General features: G+C 41.0%; 1 protein-coding gene and 2 pseudogenes across 13 annotated transcripts in view; 1 reads left to right on the plus strand and 2 right to left on the minus strand.

The window, feature by feature from the left end:
- The window catches only part of Edc3 (enhancer of mRNA decapping 3), a 231,312-nt gene that overhangs the window by 25,038 nt on the left and 183,495 nt on the right, over window positions 1–22,779 (minus strand). For 3 of the 12 annotated variants that reach the window (XM_087198889.1, XM_087198886.1, XM_087198885.1), the window contains exons 2-3: window positions 15,583–15,793; window positions 12,516–12,835 (exon numbers count right to left, since the gene is read on the minus strand). The exons of 4 other annotated variants lie outside the window; for them this stretch is intronic. In XM_087198889.1, the coding sequence (XP_087055015.1) occupies window positions 12,516–12,835; window positions 15,583–15,746 (484 nt within the window). In that variant the 5' untranslated portion in view covers window positions 15,747–15,793. Of the gene's footprint in view, window positions 1–10,552; window positions 10,691–12,513; window positions 12,836–15,582; window positions 15,812–16,784; window positions 16,898–22,779 lie in introns of those variants that run through there. 5 more of the 12 variants (XM_087198890.1, XM_087198888.1, XM_087198896.1 and 2 more) reach the window with 5 other exon arrangements.
- On the minus strand, window positions 780–9,863 carry LOC147821872 (cyclic AMP-dependent transcription factor ATF-4 pseudogene; annotated as a pseudogene). Its single transcript, XR_015446468.1, has one exon. The product of XR_015446468.1 is annotated as a cyclic AMP-dependent transcription factor ATF-4 pseudogene (transcript).
- On the plus strand, window positions 10,007–10,913 carry LOC147821873 (glutathione S-transferase LANCL1 pseudogene; annotated as a pseudogene).

Below are 22,779 nucleotides of genomic sequence, written 5' to 3' on the forward strand. Positions count from 1 at the left end.
TTTTCATAATATTCTAAAGTTAGATGCAGCACAATGCTTCAAGATGTTCATTATAATGCTCATTGTGGTCCACAGTCATCTACAAGTTTAAAGAAAAAGATACTAAAAAATTCCACCATTGGTCAACCTGCTGAAACTATGTGCTTGGCATCGATTATGTTTATCTTTTAAACAATCCAAGTAAATTTACCATTCTAGGCTGGGTGTGGTGGTGCACGACTGTATTACCACCACTCGGGAGGCTGAAACAGGTGGATTGCTGCGAGATTGAGGACAGCCTCTGCTACATAGTGAGTTCAAGGTCAGCCTGGACTACACAGCAAGACTCTGTCTCAATAAAACCAAAAAATAGGGCCGGGGATTTAGCTCAGTGGTTCCACCACCTGCCTCACAAGCGCAAGGACCTGAGTTCGATCCCTGGTACCAAAAAGTAAAAAAATTTTTAAAAACCCAAAAATAAAAATAAATAAATTTACCATTCTACAAATGTAGAGACCAAGGGTGGGAGGTTAAGCACCCTGCTCCAATTTATACAGCTAACAGAAGTCTGAATTAGAAATTGGACTTTGTCACATTCCAAATTCTGCACTCTTTCCACATATGCAGGAGTAGGGAAATTATGCAGCTCTCACAGAAGCAGGCAGTTAAAAGAACACAGAGAGACAGCTGTGTCTAGAAAATGAGCACACAAAGCAAAGGCAAAAAGCACTTTGCACAGACAACTTTAAAAGGAGTTCATGGGCAAAATTTTGTATCATGCTTTCTTTCTTAGGAGCATCTTCTCATTTCATAGAGTTCTTCAAATATCTTATTCTTTATGGCTATAAAATTTCAAATTATACCATGTTGATGTACAACATCTAGATCATCCCTACTGAGGAGCCTTAAGCTAGTTCTCATTTTCACTGCCACAGCCTCAGCCCAAACACACTGCTTTTGATTGTTCCTGCTGAGAAACCACTTCTGATTGACTGCTAGTGACAGTGTAGACACCAGTGACCCAGTGCTCACTCTATGTGACCTGCCTGGCTCTAGTTCACCTATGCTCCTGCTCTAACCCCAAAAGGAGCTTGTAAGTCAACAGAGGGTGAGAGCCTTGTCACCCAATGTGCTTACTGCTTGGTCTTCTGCTAAGTACACAATCTCTACTAAATTAAGAAATCAAAGCAAAACAGAACAAAAAGAAACAAAAGTTAAGGTTCTAAAGAAGAGTTTGTAAAATAAAGGGCAACTGGAGATTAATATGAGAAACTCAGTAAGCCAACAAAAACGATGCCAAGCTGTTGTGTGACTGAGAAAGCACTGAGATGAAGCTGCTGACAATGATTCAGAGGGAGTGTGAGGCAAGGGTTTCAGAGGAAGAAAGTTCAGTTACGTCCAATATGAACAAACAATGAGCCATTCTGGAACCATCACAAGGACAGATGAAGAGAAGCGATTGATCTATGAGGTCAGAGGTAATGTAAAAGCAGCAAAATGGGAAAACATTCCTGTTCAGATGAAACCCCAGGCTCCTGAAACCGAGCAACAGATCAGGAATAAAGCTCAAAGGGGGAAAAATACAGACATCACTAAAAAGGAGACAATGGGAACAAACAGTTGTAGGAAACAGAAAAGAACAACACTGCAAAGACCCATTCTGCAGGCAATTCAGACTTCCCAAGTGACACTTGTAAAAGGCCAGTTATCCTGGTGCTGACATCAGCTGTATACAAAATCATAACTTGCTTCTCTAACTACCCAGTGTTTAGTGCTACCAAACACTAGGCTAATACCACAGGAAAGTGTTTAGAAGTGTTTAGGGCAGACAGTACAAGGTAGAAACAACACTTGTTGCTCAGTTTGAGAAAAAAGGCTGACCAATAGTGCCTGCTTGGTATCATGCCATGCGAAGACTACAGAACGCAAAGTAGAAAGCCAAAGAAAATGACCACAGCTGGCTGCAAAACTCTTTCTCAGCACATCAACAAGTGTCCCCCTGTAAAAACCACAAGCTTACTGTGGGCCACAGGCCTTAAATCTGCCCTAAGGATCATGGGCAATGCGCACTACTTTGGACCCTGCTGCAGGAATCTATATTTATAACTTGCAGCCGAACTCTAAGCTGTCCCTTTACAAAGTTTCAGTATCTTTCTGTGCTCTTCTGCATGTAGGATCTTCATTCATTCATTTGGGATCTACACACTGAGGACCAGCTATGTTCCTAACACTCAGAAAGCAAGACAGTGAAAAATATTTGCACGAGGAAATACTGACATCACAAGACAACAGGAGAATATAAAAGAAATCAAGAGCAGACTAAAACATTCAGTTGTCATATTCTTTCCTTTTCTCATTTTTTACTTTCACTACAAAAGAATTTATTACAACACAGCCTTTAGTGCAAGACACCTACGTACAAGTACACAGCATTCCTGACTACCCTAAGGGACCCTTTTCTTCCTCCTTGCTTTGTGGACCTCTTCCATAAAATCTTTCAGATATTGAATCTCTTTGGCCAGAGAATCTGCCTTCTCTTCCAGAGCCTCATTTTTCTTTTCAAGCTCTTTACACTCATCAGTGAGGGCCTCTTGTTCTGCCCATTTCCTCTGGTGGTACCTGATGGCTGCTGTCTTGCTTTGCTCTATTTTTTTTGTTTCTTATCTAACTTTTCACCCTTCACTTTGGCTGTTACCATCTTCTCTCCAGGGGGATCACAGGGCTTGGAACAGGAAGAACCACAGGGGACTCCTAGCGATAGCAGGCTCCTATTCAGAGACCCCGGAGGTAAAGGCACTGTGCTGGGGAAAACCAGGGTAGGACTCAGGGCTCATACAGGTACCACTGTCATTATCTGAGGGGGCACCTTCCTCCTTTACACACTGAGGAATCAAGGTAATATAAGCAATGGAGTCAGATTTCCTATCTCCTTCAGATAGCCACGTCACTGTCTAGCTCTAACTAAAGGAATGATCTGGAGTAGAGGACAGAACCCTGGAGGAAAGGGGAAGAGGTTGCAAGAACGTGAAAGGGGCAACCTGGTTGGTTCTTGTTAAACTTTCTGGAAGATAGCCAACTGGGTTCACTGCCTGGGGGTGCTCCTTATTAGTCTCCTGGACTAGGGATGCAAAGGGATCACATGTGTCATCCAACATAGCCAAAGTTCATCTGGCATGCTTTCCAGGTCATCTACGTTCAACAGAGCATCAAAATCAAACTCCTTCAGATCCATTTTCTCCAACATCTAATCTGTTCCAGAGAAGGCATCCTCCTTGCTGGTGTCAGAGGCACTGACCAACTCACTCATGTACAGCCAATCGGAAGAGCCCACCTTAGCCTTGTTGCTGGAAAACTCATGAGGTTTGAAGTGCTTGCCAACCTCCACGTAGTCATCTAGCCCGCAAACTCGGCTGGTCAAAGAAGGACATCAAGTCCCCCGACAACACCTCGCTGCTCAGAAAGCTCCTCTCGGCCATGTTGTGGGGCTTTGCTGCAGTCAAAGAATGTGCTTAATTCGAATATGTCATTGTCAGTTACAGCAACGCTGCTGCTAGATGCTGTGAAAAGTGCCATGGCTTAAACCGCTGGGGGTTTATGCTGCACAGCCTGATGCTGCCACAGGCACTACTGCCTCTAATACACCACGGTGGCCAAGCACCCTGAGCAAGGGAAGGAGGGAGATAGAATCGCAGGACTATCTACATCTATAGGCAGGCTGAGCAGAAATGCTCCTTTTCCCATATTTTAACACAAATATTAGGAAGTCCTAGATGAATTAAGCTGACTCAGTACTCGACTAACTCAGCCCAAAGTGCCCACTCTGTATTAAGCAAGCAGGTCTTTGGCCACAGGAGACTAAAGCATTTCCCTTGCAAAGGACAAACAGTGCTTCCCAGACCTTTTTTTTGAACCTTTCAATTCCAAGGGCCAAGAATTTGTTAAGACTGGTGGCTGGCCACCTTCCCGTGCCACTTTTCTGCCAGCCGTTGGCACCGATGCCCTTTGGCAAGGATATCTTGTTAATAAACCATTATTGTATAACCCTCAGTACCATTTATTTATTGGTTTTTGTCACACACATATTGTAAAGGGGAACTCTGTCCTATACTTAGCACGCTAAAGGTTACCTGATGGTCAAACTGCAGAAGTTTTAGTGCCTGTCTCCACAAACTCTAGTAGAAGGTGCCTGTGAGGAGGTGGAACCTTTTGATTATCACCCAAATTCTAGGTCCTGCATTTTCAGTCTGTTAGACATATAAAGCACATCTGAGGTGATAAGAAGTCAGGAGGACTTTAGCAGGCCTGTGAAAACCTGGCAAAACATAACTTTTGGACTCAGATAATGGGATGACTCTTATACTCAATAGACCATTAAAGCCCAATCACAGTAATACATGACATCACTGGGCGTAGTGGTGCAGGCCTGCAATCCCAGCACTCGGGAGGCTGAGGCAGAAGGACCGCTACAAGTTCAAGACCAGCCTATGATACATAGTGAGTTTGAGGCTAGCCTGAACTTCATAGTGAGACCCTGTCTCCTCAAAAGAACAAAAACAAACCAAAAAACCCCAATAATATATGACATCTTTCAGTTTAAAAGGCTCAAATCCACTTCCTGATGTCTATCTTCAGAGGGTAGGGAGAAAAGAGAGGCCAAGAGCACAAGGAGGGAGGAGCAAGGGACGGGACGGGATGGGACGGACCAATCGATCAGTGCCAGGTTGAGCCAAGGTCATACCTAAGGAACCACCTCTGCCTGTATACAAATGAGCTGAAGGCCACCCATTTACTTTCATGTTCTACAGGCAAAAAAGCCTTAATTCAAACCCTTACATTTGGTTACTCGTGTGTATGTAGCCAATGGTTCCTCAAGTGCACAATTTGATTGTGATTTCAAAGGGAAGTGTCTTTCCTCTGTTCCTCTAATGGTTGGCATTTTTACCTCTGACATGGGATTTGACAAACATGATTTATACCTATGTACAGACCAACGTTCTTAACAAGCTTTTAATGGCTTCCTCCTGCTTCCTGGCACTGATGTTGCAGTCATATATGTTACCACTATTGAACCCATCCCCACCCAAATCTGAGGGAAGAGATGAAAACTTACTTGTGCTAAATCTCCCATCACTGTTGGATCAGGCAACTAAGACTAACATATTGCTCACCACCTCATTGCTAACCTGAAAAGAACACTTGAACAGTCAGAACTGAGCCGGGCATAGTGGCATACACCCATCATCTAGCATTCTGGGAGGGAGGAGGATCACAAGTTTGAGCCTAACTTCTGCAATTCAGCAACTGAGCAGGACCTGGGTTCAACCTCTAATATCCCTACTGCCACACATTAACACAAAAGACAGAACTGAGGAGAGATTATATTCCTACAGTTTGATTCATCTACTAGTCTTAACATGAAAGTACACATATCAAAGAAAATCCTAAGGCAGACATTTCTATTCATCTTGTGGGGCTCAATGAACAAATAAATAAATGAACATAGCTCTACCTTCTATCAGAAGGTGACAGAGCCACAACCCATCATCAAATTCTGAGAACACAGATATTTTCCACCCTGACTTAGGTTCTGAAGAAGTTCCCTGGGCCAGGTGTGGTGGTACATGCCTGTAATCCCAGCACTTGGGAAGCTGAGGCAGGAGAGTCCTGCAAGTTCAGGGCCAGCCTGGGCTACACACTGAATTCAAAGCCACCCTGAACTCCATAGCAAGACCCTGTTTCAAAACACTAAAATAAAATGAAATTAAAAAAGAACTTCCCTGGAAGACAGTAACCTTTTAATTCTCTATGATCTCTATCTTCTTGTGTACAGCTCACAATCCTGGAAAAGGGAATTGACCAGGTAGCAAAAACAAAATAAATCACATAGAGTATGTGTTTCAGTGAGCCAATTTATTAATGCATTCAAGTGATAGGGTTAGGGTCAACCAAATTACTTGTTCTCTAGTTAACTGCATATAGTCCTTTCAGGAATTACTGTGATTGTTAGTAATGGGAAAAATACCCAAATAAACATTCTTACTATAACATCCATCTATTGTTCTCCTATTTATTTGTAAAAGTGATCTGAAATCTCTGCCCACACAAAAATCTACACAAAAGTGCAGATTTATTCATAATTAGCAGTAGGTAGAACCAGTAAGATGTCTTTCAACACTGATGATTAGATAAACTGATACAGCCATATCATGGGGTATTATTCAGCAATAAAAATCAATGAGCTGGGTCGGGGATTTAGCTCAATGGTTCCGCCGCCTGCCTTACAAGCCCAAGGACCAGAGTTCGATCCCCAGTACCAAAAAAACACATAAAAAACAATGAGCTATCAGGTACAAAAACACATGAATTAATCTTAAATGCATACTGCTAAGAAATGGACAGATTCCTAGATAGTTATGAATTACCAAAGCTGAATCAAGAAGATATAAAAATTCTAACTAAACCAGCATCAGTTAATGAAATTGAAGATGTAACTAGACACCTACCACAAAGAAAAGCCCGGGCCCTGACAGATTTACTGCTGCTACCTCTCAAACTCTTTAATGAAATTGAAAGGGAAGCAATACTCCCAAATTCACTCCTGGAAGCAATTATTACCCTGACACCAAAACCAGAGAAGGATCCAACCAAAAAAAGAGAACTACAGGGCCAGGGATTTAGCTCAGTGGCACCACGCCTGCCTAGCAAGCGAAAGCTCCTGAGTTTGATCCCTGGTACCACAAAACAAAACAAAACAAAACAAACAAAACAAAAAGAGAACTACAGGCCAATCTCCCTAATGAACATAGATGTAAAAAATCCTCAATAAGATACTGGCAAACAGAATGCAGCAAAACATTAAGAAGGTAATTCAGGGCCAGGGATTTAGCTCAGTGGTTCTGCCGCCTGTCTCATAAGCCACAAGGACTGGACTTTGATACCCAGTACCCAAAAAAACAAAGAAGGTAATTTATCATGACCAAGTAGGATTCATCCCAGGGATGCAGGGATGCTTCAACATATGCTAATCAATAAATGTAATACATCATATTAACAGAGCCAAGGACTAAAACCATATGATCACCTTGATAGATGCAGAAAAAGCGTTGACAAGCTCCAACACCTATTCATGATAAAAATCCTACAGAAAATTAGAATAGATGGTCTTTATTTCAAACTGATAAAAGTCGTCTATGACAAACCAACAACCAACATCATACTAAATGGACAAAAACTGAAAGTTCTCACTCTAAAATCAAGAACAAGACAAAGATGTCCACTATCACCACTCTTGTTCAATGTAGTTCTGTAAACATTAGCCAGAGCAATTAGACAAGAGAAAGAAATAAAAGGAATAAGGACAGGAAAGGAAGAAGTTAAATTATCATTATCGGCAGATGACATAATACTCTACATAGAAGACCCCAAAAACTCTACCAAAAGTCTTCTAGATGGGCCGGGGATTTAACTCAGTGGTTCCACCACCTGCCTCTCAAGCGCCAAGGTCTCGAGTTCGATCCCTGGTACCAAAAAAAAGGCTTCTAGATTTAATAACCAAATTCAGTAGAATACCTGGATACAAAGTCAATACTCAAAAATCAATAGCACTACTGTACATGAATAACAAACTCAATGAGAGAGAAATTAGGGAAACAACACCTTTCAAAATAGTATCCCCAAAAATGTAATACCTAGGAATCAATCTAAAGGAGGAAGTAAAAGACCTCTGCATTGAAAACTACAGTACTCTGAAAAAGGAGATCAAAGAACATATCAGAAAATGGATGGATATCCCTTGTTCTTGGGTAGGAAGAACTAATATAGTGAAAATGGCCATACTTCCTAAATTGTTATACAGATTTAATGCAATTTTGATCAAAATTCCAACAACATATCTCAATGAATTAGAAAAAACAATCCTAAAATTCATTTGGAACCAGAAGAGACCTAGAATAGCAAAGGCAATTCTGGTTAACAAAGGCAAGGCAGGTGGCATCACAATCCCTGACTTCAAATTACACTACACAGCTACTGTGATAAAACCAGCATGGTACTAGCAAAAAACAGACCCAAGGATCAGTGGAACAAGCTGGAAAATGCACAAACAACTCCAGACATACTCAACCACCTTGTCTTTGACAAAGCCAGACACCTTCACTGAAAGAAAGATAGCCTCTTTAATAAACAGTGCTGGAAAAACTGACTTTCCACATGCCGAAGATTGAAACTAGACCCATATCTTTTACTAAGCATTAACCTTAAATCAAAATGGATTAAAGATCTAAATATTAAACCAGAAACAATCTGCTGGAAGATAGAATACGTAGAATTCTCAAAGACATTGGTATAGGCAGACTTTATGAACAAAACCCTCATCACACAGGAACTATCACAAAGAATCAACAACTGGGATTTCATCTTACTAAAAAAGCTTTTGCACAGCAAGAGAAGTCACCAACACAGTGAAGAGATAACCCACAGTGTGGGAAAAACTTTTTGCCAGCTATTCCTCAGACAAAGGACTACTACCTAGAATATATAAAGAACTCAAAACAAATCAGACACCCCACCAATCCAACACCAGGCATCTGAAATTCAGAGATACTTTTCAGATGAAGTAGAAATGGCAAATAAATATATGAAAAGATCAATGAGCTAGGCCGGGGATTTAGCTCAGTGGTTTTGCCACCTGCTGTGCAGGTGGCAAGGACCCGAGTTCAATCCCCGGTATCAAAAAAAAATATATGAAAAAATGTTCAACATCACTGGTCGTTTGAGAGATGCACATTAAAACAGTGCTGAGAGATTTCATCTCACTCCAGAAAGAACAGCTGTTATAAGAAATCAACCAATAACAAATGCTGGCAGAGCTGTGGGGAAAGAGGAACACTGCTCCACTGTTGGTAGGAATGTAGACTAGTGCAACCACTGTGGACATCAGTGTGGAGATTCCTCAAAAAACTAAAGCTACCGGTTCCATTTCCCCTTCTTGGTATCTTCCTCAAAGAATTAAAAGCATCATACCACAGCAACATATGCAAACCCATGTTTATAGCGGCAGAGTTTGTACAGTTAAATCTTGGAAACAGCCCAAATGCCCATCAAGTGACGAATGGATAAAGATGTGGGTTTTCGTTGCAATGGAGTACTACTCTGCCATAAGGAAGGATGAGTTTGAGACATTTCTAGCTAAATGGATGAACCCTGAGACCATATTCTTAAGTGAAATAAATTAGACACACATATTTACCATACCATTCCTCTGGTTTGAGAAACTGAATGTGTAAATAAGGACCAAAATGTATAAAACATATTGGGAAATGGGAGGAAAATGTTCAAATGAGAAGGGGAACAAGGGAGAGGGGCAGGAGAAAGGAAAGGAAGGAGAATGCAAGGAAGAAATAGAAACAAAGCTTGTGTAAATAAGGAGAGGAAGAGAGGTCAAAGGGAGGGGACAATGGGGAAAAAAAAGATATATAATGTACAGTTATAAATTATGTATGATGAATGTTATCATTATGTATCTCTAAAAATGTACCAATAAATGTTTTGTTTTCAAAAAAATAAATAAACATGTAAAAAACAACCACCTAAAACTTCACTACAGTGCCACTGGGGTCACTGAGGAGAAAAAAAAACTGGCAAGACACATGTAGGGTTTTCTACAGTAAATTCATTGAACGGAGGTTCCAGAGAGACCTAACTCACTTTAAATTGTGCTCTCAGATGGGAATGTCACGGCAAGACTCTAGGGTATAACTTCACGAGTTAATCAATATTAAAATTCCTAATCTACCATGGTGAATGTACTCAGGTACTGCAAACATGCATGAATAAAATTTTTTTAAATTAAAAAATAAAATTCCTTGTCTATTCTGCCACTATCTCTGGGCACAAAAAGCTTAACTCAAAGTTAGAATAGTTTGTCACTTAGAAGTAATTTTTTTTAAAGGAATATTCATGTTCATTTAAGGAACATAACAGATGTGCATATGTTGTGATTCATTATTACAATATTACGCTAGATTTTATGACACTGCCTGACATGAGGTCCAGGCACAGGAAGGTTTCAATCTGCAGCATTAGCCTTTGCTTTAACTCCCAGGGTATGTGGGGTGCAGAACAGTCCCCTTCATTCCTGCTCGCTTCTGGTGTCCTGGCTCCAAGGGCCGTCCTAAATCCTTACACCAATTATAACAAATACCTGGCCGAAAGCTACTTTGATTCTGCTGGGAGGCTAACTCCTGTGTTTTCACAGCCCTTGACCATTAAGACTCAAGATCTCTCTCAGCAAATGGAGAGAGGCCTAGCATCAGCCATCCCTAAGGATGGCACCAGTTACACTGGCTGGGGAGGTATTCCTCTGTTGTGCTTACATCTCTATGATGTATTTGGGGACTCTGCCTAGCTACAGATAGCACATTACTACATAAATTTTAGCAAAGCCTGAATGTTGGAGCAAAAGTTCCATTGCTTTCCTGTGTGGGGATGCAGGTCCCCAGCAGTGGCTGCTGTGCTGTATCACAAAATGCAGAATGAGAAGCACGCAGAGGATTACATTACATGGCTAACTCACCGACACAGAATTGATCCCTGTGCTCCAAATGCAATACTGTATGGATGAATGGGCTATAGCTATGCTCCTCTTTTTCTCAGTGAGAACTTTGAAGTGGAAAAAATTCTTCAAAGCCATACTCAGCAGATGTGTGAAAACCTAGACAGAAAGAAGAACTTCAAAGCAAAGTTTCCACTGGTGGATTAATGGTACCAGGAATATTATGTAGCCTGGCAGGAATCTATTACTAACCAATGCAGCTGAGGCTTCAAGTGAGCCAAGCAAGGTCACAGAGTTTGGTCAAGCCCAGTGCAGACTTTGCCTGCCAGCTGGCAATTATTCAGCATGTCTGGACAATAATCAAGACCTGCTTATCCACTGATCCTTCAGTACCACTGGGTAATCTGTATGTTCAAACACACCTACAAGGTGTTCAGAGGAGACCACGATCTCAACAATACCTATTTCTCACTAGAGAACATGGATGCAGGAACCAGGTGGCCCTTTCTCCCTCTCTGGAGCAATGGCTCAAAAAATGTATTTCCTGGGTGACCTGCGAGGCCCCATGAAAGCCAGGTTCCTTGCGTTTGAACAGTAAGAGGAAAGCAGGGCCCTGTAACGTATAATAGGACCTTTTCTAAAAATTCAAACCTGGGATAAGGGCTCTGTTGCTATTCAAAGTAACAGAATCAAAAACTTTTTTCTAAAATAACCTAGTATATTTCTGAACTATTTACTTTTAAAAAATTAGTGAATATGTTGAAAAATATAACACAATCTAGTGAATCTGGTGAATTAACTATGGTTCTATAATTGGCAAATGACATTCAATAGTCCTTTGTTATCAAACAAAACTGAGAAGCAATACACACTGGCACGTGTTCTCCTTGCTGTGCTCAGTAGAGACAGTAACACAGAAAACTTAAAATAAATGGTCAGCTGGGCATGGTGGCACATGCAAATCCCAACGCTCAGGAGGCTGAGGCAGAAGGATCAAGAGATGAGGCCAGCTGAGGCTACAAAGTGAGTTCAAGGCCAGCCTGAACTATAAAGCAAGACCTTGTCTCAAAAGAAAAAAAAAAGTCAATCTTTCAGAAAATGAAAGATCACAGAGATGTCTACCAGTCTCCTCCTCAGAGCCAACTAACAAAAACAAATATTTACTCAAGAATCCCTGGAATAAACCACTGGCTCATGCCTATCAGCCTCACCCTCAGGCAGAGGCAGAGGATCAAGAGTTCAAGGCCAGCCTAGGCCAACTTAGCACACCCCTGTGTCCAAGTTTAAAACAAAACAAAACTCAGCACTCGGGAGCTGAGGAAGAAGCATCACCACTAGTTCAAGGTCAGCCTAAGCTACACAGTGAGGCCTTGTCTTGAAAACAAAAGGGATGGAAGCATAGCTCAGTGGCAGAGCCCTTGCCTAGCAAATGTGAGGCCTGGAACAGTCCAAGAGCAGGTTCAAATCAGACACCACTCATCAGTGACCAGATTTAAAAAACATCACAGAGGGCCGGGGATTTAGCTCAGTGGTTTCGCCACCTGCTGTGTAAGGGCAAGGACCTGAGTTTGATCCCCAGTACCACAAAAACAAACAAACAAAAACAAAACAGAACAAAAAAACCATCACATAGGTCTGGGGATTTAGCTCAGTGGTGCTGACACCTGCCTCGCAAACACAAGGTCCTGAGTTTGATCCCTGGTACAAAAACCCATCACAATTACTTTCAATGAACTCTGCACAGATCATGGACTTTTCTGAAGGACGGAAAGTGATGGGAGTGGCCAGGAAGCTTTGCATGCATCTCTAACAGCTCACTTCCTTTCCCCTGACGTCTTAAGGGCCTAGTCTTGGAAGGAGAAAACCATGTTATGCTCCTGTGAAGCTCTGCCAGAATCCTTTTTATTAGAGTAATAAAGGTTGCATTTGAAGAGTAACAGTAGGTGAGAGCTCAAAGCCCTGAAACAGCACCTTGATTACTTACAGGAGTTATGCCGACGGCGGAAGCTTTTGGACTGACTCAAGGGCTCCATGTGCCTGTCCACATAGCTCTTGGAGCACTGCTGCTGCTGAGGAGAAATGGCAACATCCTGGCTCTTCACATCTGTCCTCTTAGGGATGTTCTGAGGGACACTGCTGGAAGAAGTCAGCTTCTTCACCAACTTGCCTGTCCCATTCTGATTGATACCTACTTGGCACCCAACAGCAGAGGGACCTAATTCTGTCTGATGAGGGTCTCCAAAATGGTGGTTGTCTCCAGGACCTGGTATCTCCAGGATTTTTAGTTCTGTGATATCACCTGCCCTGAAATACACAAGAGTCTAGGTCTTAACATTGTAACATTGAAAAAGATGAAACTGAGATTAACAGCAAAACAGCTATCCCTTGGCAGAACTGCATTTCAGTGACTTAGGAGACGTAAAACTTAAGCCAGGTGGTGGAGCACTTAAAGAGAGGATTTAATCGCTGACATTCAACTCGCATAACATGGTCTTAAAGAGACTACTGTTAATAACTAAGCTATAGGCCGGGGATTTAGCTCAGTGGTTTCGCTGCCTGCGTTGCAAGCACAAGGACCGGAGTGCGATCCCTGGTACCAAAAAAACCAAAAACTGAGCTATATTATCACATGAGATTTTCAGAATATTGCCGGGGATTCGGCTCAGTGCTTCTGCCGCCTGCCTCGCAAGCGCAAGGACCCGAGTTCCATCCCCGATACCACAAAAACAAACAAACAACAGAATGTATCATGGCTTTTTTCATTCATTCACTTACCTCTCAGTCAACAGGCATAAAGAGAGAACAAACTTTAGGGGAAAAGCCTTGTGCTAAGTAAGAACAGGATATACAGAGATAAAAATCAGTATGCGTCCACAAGAAACTCAGTCTGGGGCCAAGGATTTAGCTCAGTGGTTCTGCAGCCTGCCTTGCAAGCACGAGGACCTGACTTTGATCCGATCCCCTGTACCAAAAAAAAAAAAATTCCTGGGCTGGGAATTTAGCTCAGTGGTTCCACTGCCTGCCTTGTAAGGGCAAGGTCCTGAGTTTGATCCCCGGTAACAACAAAAAAAAATTCAGTCTGGTTACTGGAAAAGGCAAGTACATAATCAATCAAGTGTTAAGTGCCACAAGAGATGTGAACATAAGGTCCTAGACAGCCTAAAAGTGAAATACCTCAATTAGTTTGGTAGGCACAACACATAGGCTAAGTCTAAGGTGGGGATGAGGGGGACAAGAGCTGACCAAGTGGAGGACAGCAGGGAGAAGGGCAATTATAGACAGGGGCTCTGAGCCCGGAAAAACATAAAAATGTGAGGAAGTGGAAATGCTATGGCATTATGAAGGGAAGGATGCTTGTAAAGGGCCATCAGGAAGTGAGGGTGTGGAGGTGACCAAGGGGCAGATCCTGGGCATGATGAAGTTTTCTTGTGTCCACAGAAAGGTGGAGAAACTAGAAGCAGGGGGCACCATTCAGAAGACTGGACAAGAAGCAGGAAGAGACAAACCAGGCCAATGACACCACAAAGGGAGAAGGGAGGATGGGCCAAGAGACATTCTGAATACACAGAATGCGATGATTAACTGAAATGAGGATTCAAGAGAAAGAAGAGTTTGTTATGATTCCTAAACTCCAAACTTGGGTAAAGTCACCAATAATGGGTAGACCTCTGGAAGAAGAAATCTGAGAACCCTGAATTTAAGATATCTTATAGAGCCCCCAACTGGAAATTACCAGTAGACAATAAAAGCACATAGAACTCAGACACTAGGCCTAAACTGAAAACAAAAACGTAAGGTCACATTAATGTATGAGAAAGTATACATGAAATTGAGCTAATTCAGAAAGATGATAAAGTTAGAAAAAAGATAAGGAGAGACTAGAGAATGAAGCCACAAAAGGGTTGAAGTGGACTGTTTCGTTTGACAGTATCTGCAGGCACAAAGCTAAGGGAAATGGCAGCCATACCTAGTGCAAAAGCATGAGAGGCCTGGGAATACCAGAATGCAGAAAGACAATACAAAGAGAAAACTAGAGAGGGAGGAAGTATCAAAGGAGGTAGAGAGGGGCAGCATTTAAAGCATCCACGGACACAGGACACATCCACAGAGACTGCAGAGCAGGTCAGCAATAAGAATGAGCATACCCACAGACAGGTTACGTTGGGTGTGCATAGGGAGGGAACCGCTCAAAATAATCAAAGAAGCTCCTGCCTGACAGCCTTTCTGTATGCATGTTAGAATGGGAGGCTGTTTGCTGAATGCACTGACACACACCTGCAATCACAACTACTCTCAGGTAGCTGGATTGCAAATTCAAGCCCAGCATGGACGACACAGTAAGATGGTATCTGAAAAACTAAAAAGGGGTAGGGATATGGCTCAGTGGAAGAACGCCCCTGAGTTCTAATCCCAGTACTGCAAGGAAAAAAAAGTGAACTTGAGATCAACTGACTCATACTGAGAAAAAGATTCCTCCAACTAAGGACTTTAGCTACTGGCTACAGTTTCTATGTTTCTGTGGAAAAGTTATAATTATGTACAAATCTATCAAGACACTTTTATACAGCTGAAAAAATAAGGACTTTCAATGTGTGAAAGTACAAATAAAACAACTGAGCAAGAAAATGAAAACTACAGGCGAAGATTATGCTAAACTTAAACCACAGTGGGGTGTGGTGGTGTATGCCTGTAATCCCAGCTACTTGGGAGACTGAAGAAGGTGCTTCATAAGTTCAAGGCCAACCTTGGCAAGTTAGCAAGATCTTACCTTAAAATTTTTTAAATGGGGCAGGGGCATAGCTCAATGGTAGAGCATACCTGGATTCAATCCTCAGTACCATTAAAATAAAACAAACAGGCTTTACAAACCCTGAGTTATCAGCTGAAAGCTAATTACAACACAAGGCCTTTGCTCCCCTGGTTTAAGACTGAAGACTGCACAAGTCTCACATGTGACAAGACTATCCTCAAAAGCAGCCTCATCCCAGAGAATCAGACCCGGGTTCAAGTGCCACTGACCACCAGACTTGATTGACCACCAGGACTCTCACCTGAAGGTGACTTCGGGCACAAGACACTTCACTCCATTGTGGAAAGGCCGGGTGAGGGAGATGGTCTGGCTGACCTGGTCCACCGCGGACACTCTTCCTTGGTAGACACCCAAGCTGTCTCCACAGTTGATGGACACAATACTGCCCAGCCAATCCGTAGCCATGTTTCAGATGTGAGACCACCGTGAAAAGGCGGAACTACACAGGGCACCTTGAAGAACAGACACATCTATAATTGAACTCAGAAAATATTAGGTCAGGTTCTGTACCAGGTGTTGCTTAATAATAGAAACTCTGTCACATCCTTCACTGACCTAGTAAAGCATTAAAAAAAACTTTCTCGAGAACACACATATTAATAAGCAATATTACTTAACAAACATTTTGTAATGCTTTAACCTGAATGAAAGGTAACATCAACCAATTGGGCATGGTGGCTGCTTGAGAGGCTGAGGCAAGAGGATCACAAGTTCAATACCAGCCTGGGTGATTTAGCAAGACCCTGTCTCATAAAAAGACAGAAATGACTGCCTGCCTCACAAGCACAAGGAACCGAGTTCAATCCCCAGTACCAAAAAAAACCAAACAAACCAGAAATGACTGGGAATGTAGCTCAAAGCTTTCAAAGAGAATATGTGACCAATAAATAATGTTAATGATAAATTCTGAACCAAAAAATTTTAAAAGCCAACTGAAGACATATAGAACATGATACCTAACAACTACAGAATACATATTCTTTTATAATCCACAGGGAATGTTCACCAACATACAGTGGCCCTTAAACAAGAGTGAATACCTTTCAAATGACCAAAATCACAGAGTGTATTCTCTGGCCACAACAGAATTAAATTTGAAATTGAAGCCTCGCACAATGGTGGACACCTGTAATTCCAGCAACTCACGAAGCTAGGGCAGGACTACAAGTTCAAGGGTAACTTAACAAGCCCTTGTTTCAGAATTAAAAATAAAAAGGGGGGCCGGGGATTTAGCTCAGTGCTTGCGCCTGCTGCGCAAGCATCAAGGACCCGAGTTTGATCCCTGGTACCAGAATAAAAAATAAAAAAATAAAAAGGGATAGGGGTATAGGTCAGTGATAAAATACTTGGGTTCTATTCCAAGTGCTGAAAAAAAATGGTAATTAAGATATTTAGAATTTCTACATATTTGAAAATTTAGCAAGAGATTTCTAAATAACTTACCAGTGAAAAAGAAATCAAAAGGGAACAGGTCATAATGGTGCGTGCATGCCTGCAATCACAGTATTCAGGAGGCTGAGGCAGGGGGATCACCATGAGTCCAAGGCCATCTTAGGCTGCATAGTAAATTCAAGGTCAGCCTGAACTACATAGACCTTGTCTCAAAAAACAAAACAAAACAAACAAATAAAAATGCTATCAATTCCTCATCAAAATACCAGCCAGTGGACTCCAACAATAAATAAAAAGAATTATATACCGTGAGCAGATGAGGTCTATCCCAAGAGTGTAGTATTGGCTCAGTATTAGAAACCCAACCAATGTAATCTACCATATTAACATGGCTAAAGTTAAAAAAAAAAAGTAAACGATCCTAGCAATTGATGCAAATAAGCATCTGACAAAATTCAATACCTACTCAGGATTTAAAAACAAAAAACTGGCCATGGATTTAGCTCAGTGGTTCCGTCACCCACCTCTTAAGCACAAGATCCCGCGTTCGATCCCTGGTATAAAAATAAATACATGAACAAATAAAAACAAAAAACTCAGTCAGACACACGCCTGCAGTCTCAGCCCTTTGGGGGCTGAGGCAGAAGGATCACAAGTCCAAGTCCCACCTGGGCAATTTAGCCAGATGCTGTCTGAAGATAAAAAAGGGACTGGGAATGTAGCTTAATGGTAAAGTGCCTCTGGTTTGATCCTCAGTACTACACACACACTCACACACACACACAAAACCAAATCTCAGAAAAATGAGAATTGAGGGGAACTTCCTCAATTTGATAAAGAGCATATATGGGCCAAGGTTTTAGCTCAGTGGCACTGTGCCTGCCTCGCAAGCACAAGGTTCTGAGTTTGATCCCCAGTACCGCAGGAAAAAAAAACAACAGTATAATATATACCCTACATACAGTTACTATTATACTTAATGTAAAAGACCGAATGCTTTCCCTTTACGATCAGAAACAGGCCAAAGATGTCCACTTATCACTTTTATGCAACACAGCACTGGGTGTTCTTCCAATAACGCAAGAAAAGGAAATAAAGGGCATATTAATTGGAAAGGAAAAACCAAACCTGTCTCTATTTGCAGATGATGTGATTAGTAATGAACACATGGACAGTGAAATTTAAAAATACAACACTATTTATAATTGCTTTTCAAAAGAAATACTAAGAGTAAACCTAACAAACCACGTACAAGACTCTCAGATGAAAACTCTGTAACACTGACCCAAAAAATCAGTGTTAGATGGATAGGTATATCATGTTCATGAACTGAAAGATTCAGTGTAGTAACTGATCAGTTCTCCTCCAATTGGTATATAGAATCAATGCTATGCCTAGCAAGATCCTAGCACAGTTTGTTGTAGGTATAGACAAGATCATTCTAAAATTTATACACCTGATACTGAATTCATATTTAGCTATAGTAACCAAAAATATTTGGTAGTGGTGAAGGAACAGACATATAAATCAATGAAAAACAATACAGAACCCAGAAATACATAAATATGCTCAACTGATTTTTTTTTTTTTTTTTGGTACCGGGGATCGAACTCGGGTCCTTATGCTTGCGCAGCAGGCAGCGAAACCACTGAGCTAAATCTCCGGCCCAGCTCAACTGATTTTTTACAAGGTACAAAACACAAAGTAATGTGTACATCAGAGGTTTTACAACCAAGTATTACAACAAATGGATATCAGCAAAAAAAAACAAACCTCGGGCCGGGAATTTAGTTCAGTGGTTCTGCCGCCTGCCTCCCAAGTGCAAGGTCCCGAATTCGATCCCTGGTACCATAAAAAAAAAACTCAACCTAAGTCTCATCCCGCATACAAAAATTTACTCAAATTGGACTTAATGCAAAACATCAAACGCTAAGACTATTAGAAAAAAATAAGTAAAACCTTTAGGATGCAGGGCTTGGCTCTCAGACTTCACAACAAAACTCAATTTACAAAAAGAAAAAAATGACCAATTCTACTTACTGAAAATTTAAAACTTACTCTCCCTAGGATTTGTGAAAAGAGTAAAAAGATTGGTCGAAAATGTCTACAAACCACATACTTGACAAAAACAAAGAATTAGTATCTAGAATACACATACTTAACAGTGAAAACAACAATCAATTCAATTAGAAAATGGGCAGCATACATGAAAAGCCATTTCATCTAAAAGGATATACAGGTAACAAGTAGAAACGTTTTTAAAATTCAGTAGCATTCACTATTAGGGAACTGCAATTATTAAAACCACATTATACTTCTATATACTTTTCAAAATGGCTAATAGTGAAAACATCATGTGCTAACAAGAATGTGAAAAAAACTGAATTACTCAATTTGCTGGGAGAGGAATTAAACGGTGCAGGCAGGCTGGAAAACAAACTGGCAGTTTATAAAAAATCTAAACACGCATCTACTATAGGATCCAGAAACTGTATTCCTGGTCATTTCACTCAAAGAAAGGAAGACAAATTCACAAAAAACCTGCACACAAATTTTATCAGGTTTACTCATACTAGCCACAAACGAAAACAACCCAGATGACTTTTAACAAGTAAACAGTTACAAACTGGTATATCCATATTAGTAGAGAGAAAAGTAAAACGCCAATCTCCAAAGGTTACATTCTATATGATTACATTTGGTTAACATTCTTGAAATAACAGTTATGGAAATGTAGAGCAGATCCATGGTTCTAGCAGTGAAGGTCTTGAGGTGAGAGGGAAGCAAGCATTACTTTACAAGTCCAAAAGGCCAGATATGGTGGTGCACCCCTGTAATCCCAGCACTCAGGAGGCTGAGGAAGGAGGATCACAAGTTTAGGGCCACCCTGGGCTACATAGTGAGTTAAGGCCAGCTTGAGCTATATAGTGAGACTCTAAGAAAAGCAAAAGAAAAAAAAATATGGAAGAAAGGATCTCTGTGGTGATGAGAAAATGTGGTGCATCTTGATTACAGCAATGGCGATATCCTACTATGATATTGTACAAGACATTACCAATGGGGGAAACCACATAGTATATTTGCAATCCCCTAGTACTGTTTCTTACAACTGCATGCAAATCTACAACTATCTCAAAACATTTAATTAAAGTCTCTAACACATATTAACAAAATAACAGGAAATCATGTATGACTGTATCAGTAAATGCAGGAAGGCAATATAAAAAATTCAATACTCATTCATGATACTAAAAAAGTAAGAGAGGGCTGGTGATTTAGCTCAGTGGCGCTCTGCTTGCCTCGTAAGTGCAAGGTTCTCAGTGCGATTCCCCATCCCCCCAAAAAAGTGTGAGAGGCTAAGAATCTACAAAACAAGTACAGGTATCATCACACTTAATGATGAAATCATAAATTCTCTCCCCAAAAAACTGGGGATAAGGGTGTCCACTCTTAACACTTCTACTTATATTCAACTTACAATGAAGGTCTTAACCAATGCAATAAAACAAGAAAAAAATAAAAAGCATAAATATTAGAAGAATAAAATTATCTTTGTAACATGATTGTGTGTGTAGAAAATACTAAAGAATGGACACACACCTGTGCGCACATGCGCACACGGACACACACTCTACTAGACTGAATTAGCAAGATCACAGGTTAAATGATTAATGTAGAAAAACCAACTGTAGTCTACATTATACTAAACAAGTGAAAAGTATTTTTATAATAATATTTAAAACATTAAATCTAAGAACTAAACCTAATGAAAAATTTGTAAGAACTCTACAGCAAAAACTGCCAAAAGACTGCTAAAAAGAAAAATTAAAGATCTAAACAAATGGATTTTTACAGGCTGAGCACTTAATATTCTCAATTCTTCTAATTCATCGATGGATCGAATACTGTTATGGTTTGGGTCTAGATGTCCCCTCAAAGCTTCATGCAGTCACAGGTGGGGCTTTTTCAGAGGTGGCTCGACCTAGAGTACGTGGTGCTGGGATTAAGGCTGTGTGATTACTAAATCAGTCCACTGATTGGTTTGGCACTGCTCTAATCCCAATAGTCTGGATAGAATATAAGGGACAGAAAGAGACTTGTCTTCCCCCTTGTTGTTTTTGCTGTCTTTGCTTGCAAGAACTGCTTCCCCATGCCAACCTGCCTTAGAGCCAGCCGATTATGGTCTGAAAACTCTACAAACTGTGAGCTAAATAAACCTTTCCTCCTTTAACTCTGGATGCCAAGTATTTGTCACAAAAATGAGAAAAGTAAGACAAATACCTATCAAAATGCCAGCTGAGGGCTGGGGATTTAGCTCAGTGGCACCACACCTGTCTCACAAGTGCAAGGTTCTAAGTTCGATCCGTAGTACTGAAAAAAAGAGAGAAAAAAAGTGCCAGCCGAGCGGCTGGGGTGTATGTAGTTCACTGGAAGAGTACATACCTCTCATGTGACAGACCATGCGATCAACTCCCATCACAACTTCCAAAAAATCCCAGCTGGCATTTTTTTAGAGTAATTGAAAAATGGATTCTAAAATATATGCAGCTCAGACAAATAATATCAACAAAAATGAAAAATAGGATAGGGGAATTGGAAGACGGTGGGAAAGAGGGAGAAGGGAGGGGATTAAAAAAATACAAAGAAACATGCTGTAATATGTACATGTAACCATTCTCAAAGACTGTAAACTATATGGACTACAAGCACTTACAAATAAACTAAAAAAAAAATTATTTAAATAAAATAAGCTTGGGCCGGGGATTTAGCTCAGCGGTACTGTGCCTGCCTTGCAAGCCCAAGTTTCTGAGTTTGATTTCTGGTATCAAATAAAATAAATAAATAAAATAAGCTTTCAAGACAGTGGACACATTAAAAAAATAAGTAAAATATATACAGAAACACAAAGTACTAAGAACAACCAAAACAACTGTGAAAATGAAAAACAGTATAAATTACCACCAACAGCATAAGTCTTGATAAATCAAGATTAACTACAAAGCTACAGAAATCTGCCAGGTGTAGTGGCACATGCCTGTAAATCCCAGCACTTGGGAGGGTGAGGCAGGGGGATTGCCACAAGTTCAAGACCAGCCTCGACTATACAGTCAGACCTTCTCTCAAAACAACTACAGAAGGCCAGGGATGTAGCTCAGTGGCACAGCACCTGCCTGGCAAGTGCGAGGCCCTGAGTTTGAATCCCGGTACCGCCCCCCCCCCCAAAAAGGCTACAGAAATCAAGATACTCTCCTCTCATTATTCTCCAGACACAATGGCCTTCCTGTTTCTCAAACATATCAAGCTTGTTCCATCATAGGCAGCTAAGTTAGACAGATATTAATATATAGTCAGAGGCACTGTAAGTCAGCACAAAAAAATCAGAATTGTGGCTGAAGGCGCATATGAAAAAGGCCAGGCCTCAAGATAAAGATGCAATGACAAGGCCTATATGGCTCCCTAAGGGATAAACAGCAAATGAAATTATACTGTAATTAGCACCACCTGGTCCAGTGAGCCCAGCTAGGCATCACTTGTCCAGGCGGGTAACCAGAGCATCTGGATCCATCCCTTAAAATCCCTTTGTTTTTCCCATGTACCCTTGCTATGTGACTCATTTCCCTATTGCAGTGATAATGAACCTTTTACAGACAAATACCCAAACTGCAACCCAAAATACACTTGTTTATCACATAGTGGCAACACTCCAATTAAACCTGAATACTGAGGTTTTACTTTAGAAAAAAAAATCCATACATTAACAGCTTTTGTCTTAAAGAAAAACACAGTGTAACATGTGTGTCATAGGTTCACCACCACTGCCCTTTTGGATCAATACAGAGTGGCTATACTTCTGGTCCTAAAGCCTGACTGTAGTATGACCCATGTTGCACCCACATTGTGACTTTGCTGTATAAACTATCCCTGACAAACGGCCTCAGAGGCCACCCATTTGGGACCCTTCCTCAAACTCCAGAACTGCTCTTCTCCTTAATTCTAACTTCTTCCTTTGGTTCACAACATCATTCTTCAATGTTGTAAAACCACA

This window comes from Heterocephalus glaber, unplaced genomic scaffold (genome assembly GCF_053883595.1).
Source record: "Heterocephalus glaber isolate CG9 unplaced genomic scaffold, H.glaber_assembly_v1.0 deba00001689, whole genome shotgun sequence".
Lineage (NCBI taxonomy): Eukaryota > Metazoa > Chordata > Mammalia > Rodentia > Bathyergidae > Heterocephalus > Heterocephalus glaber.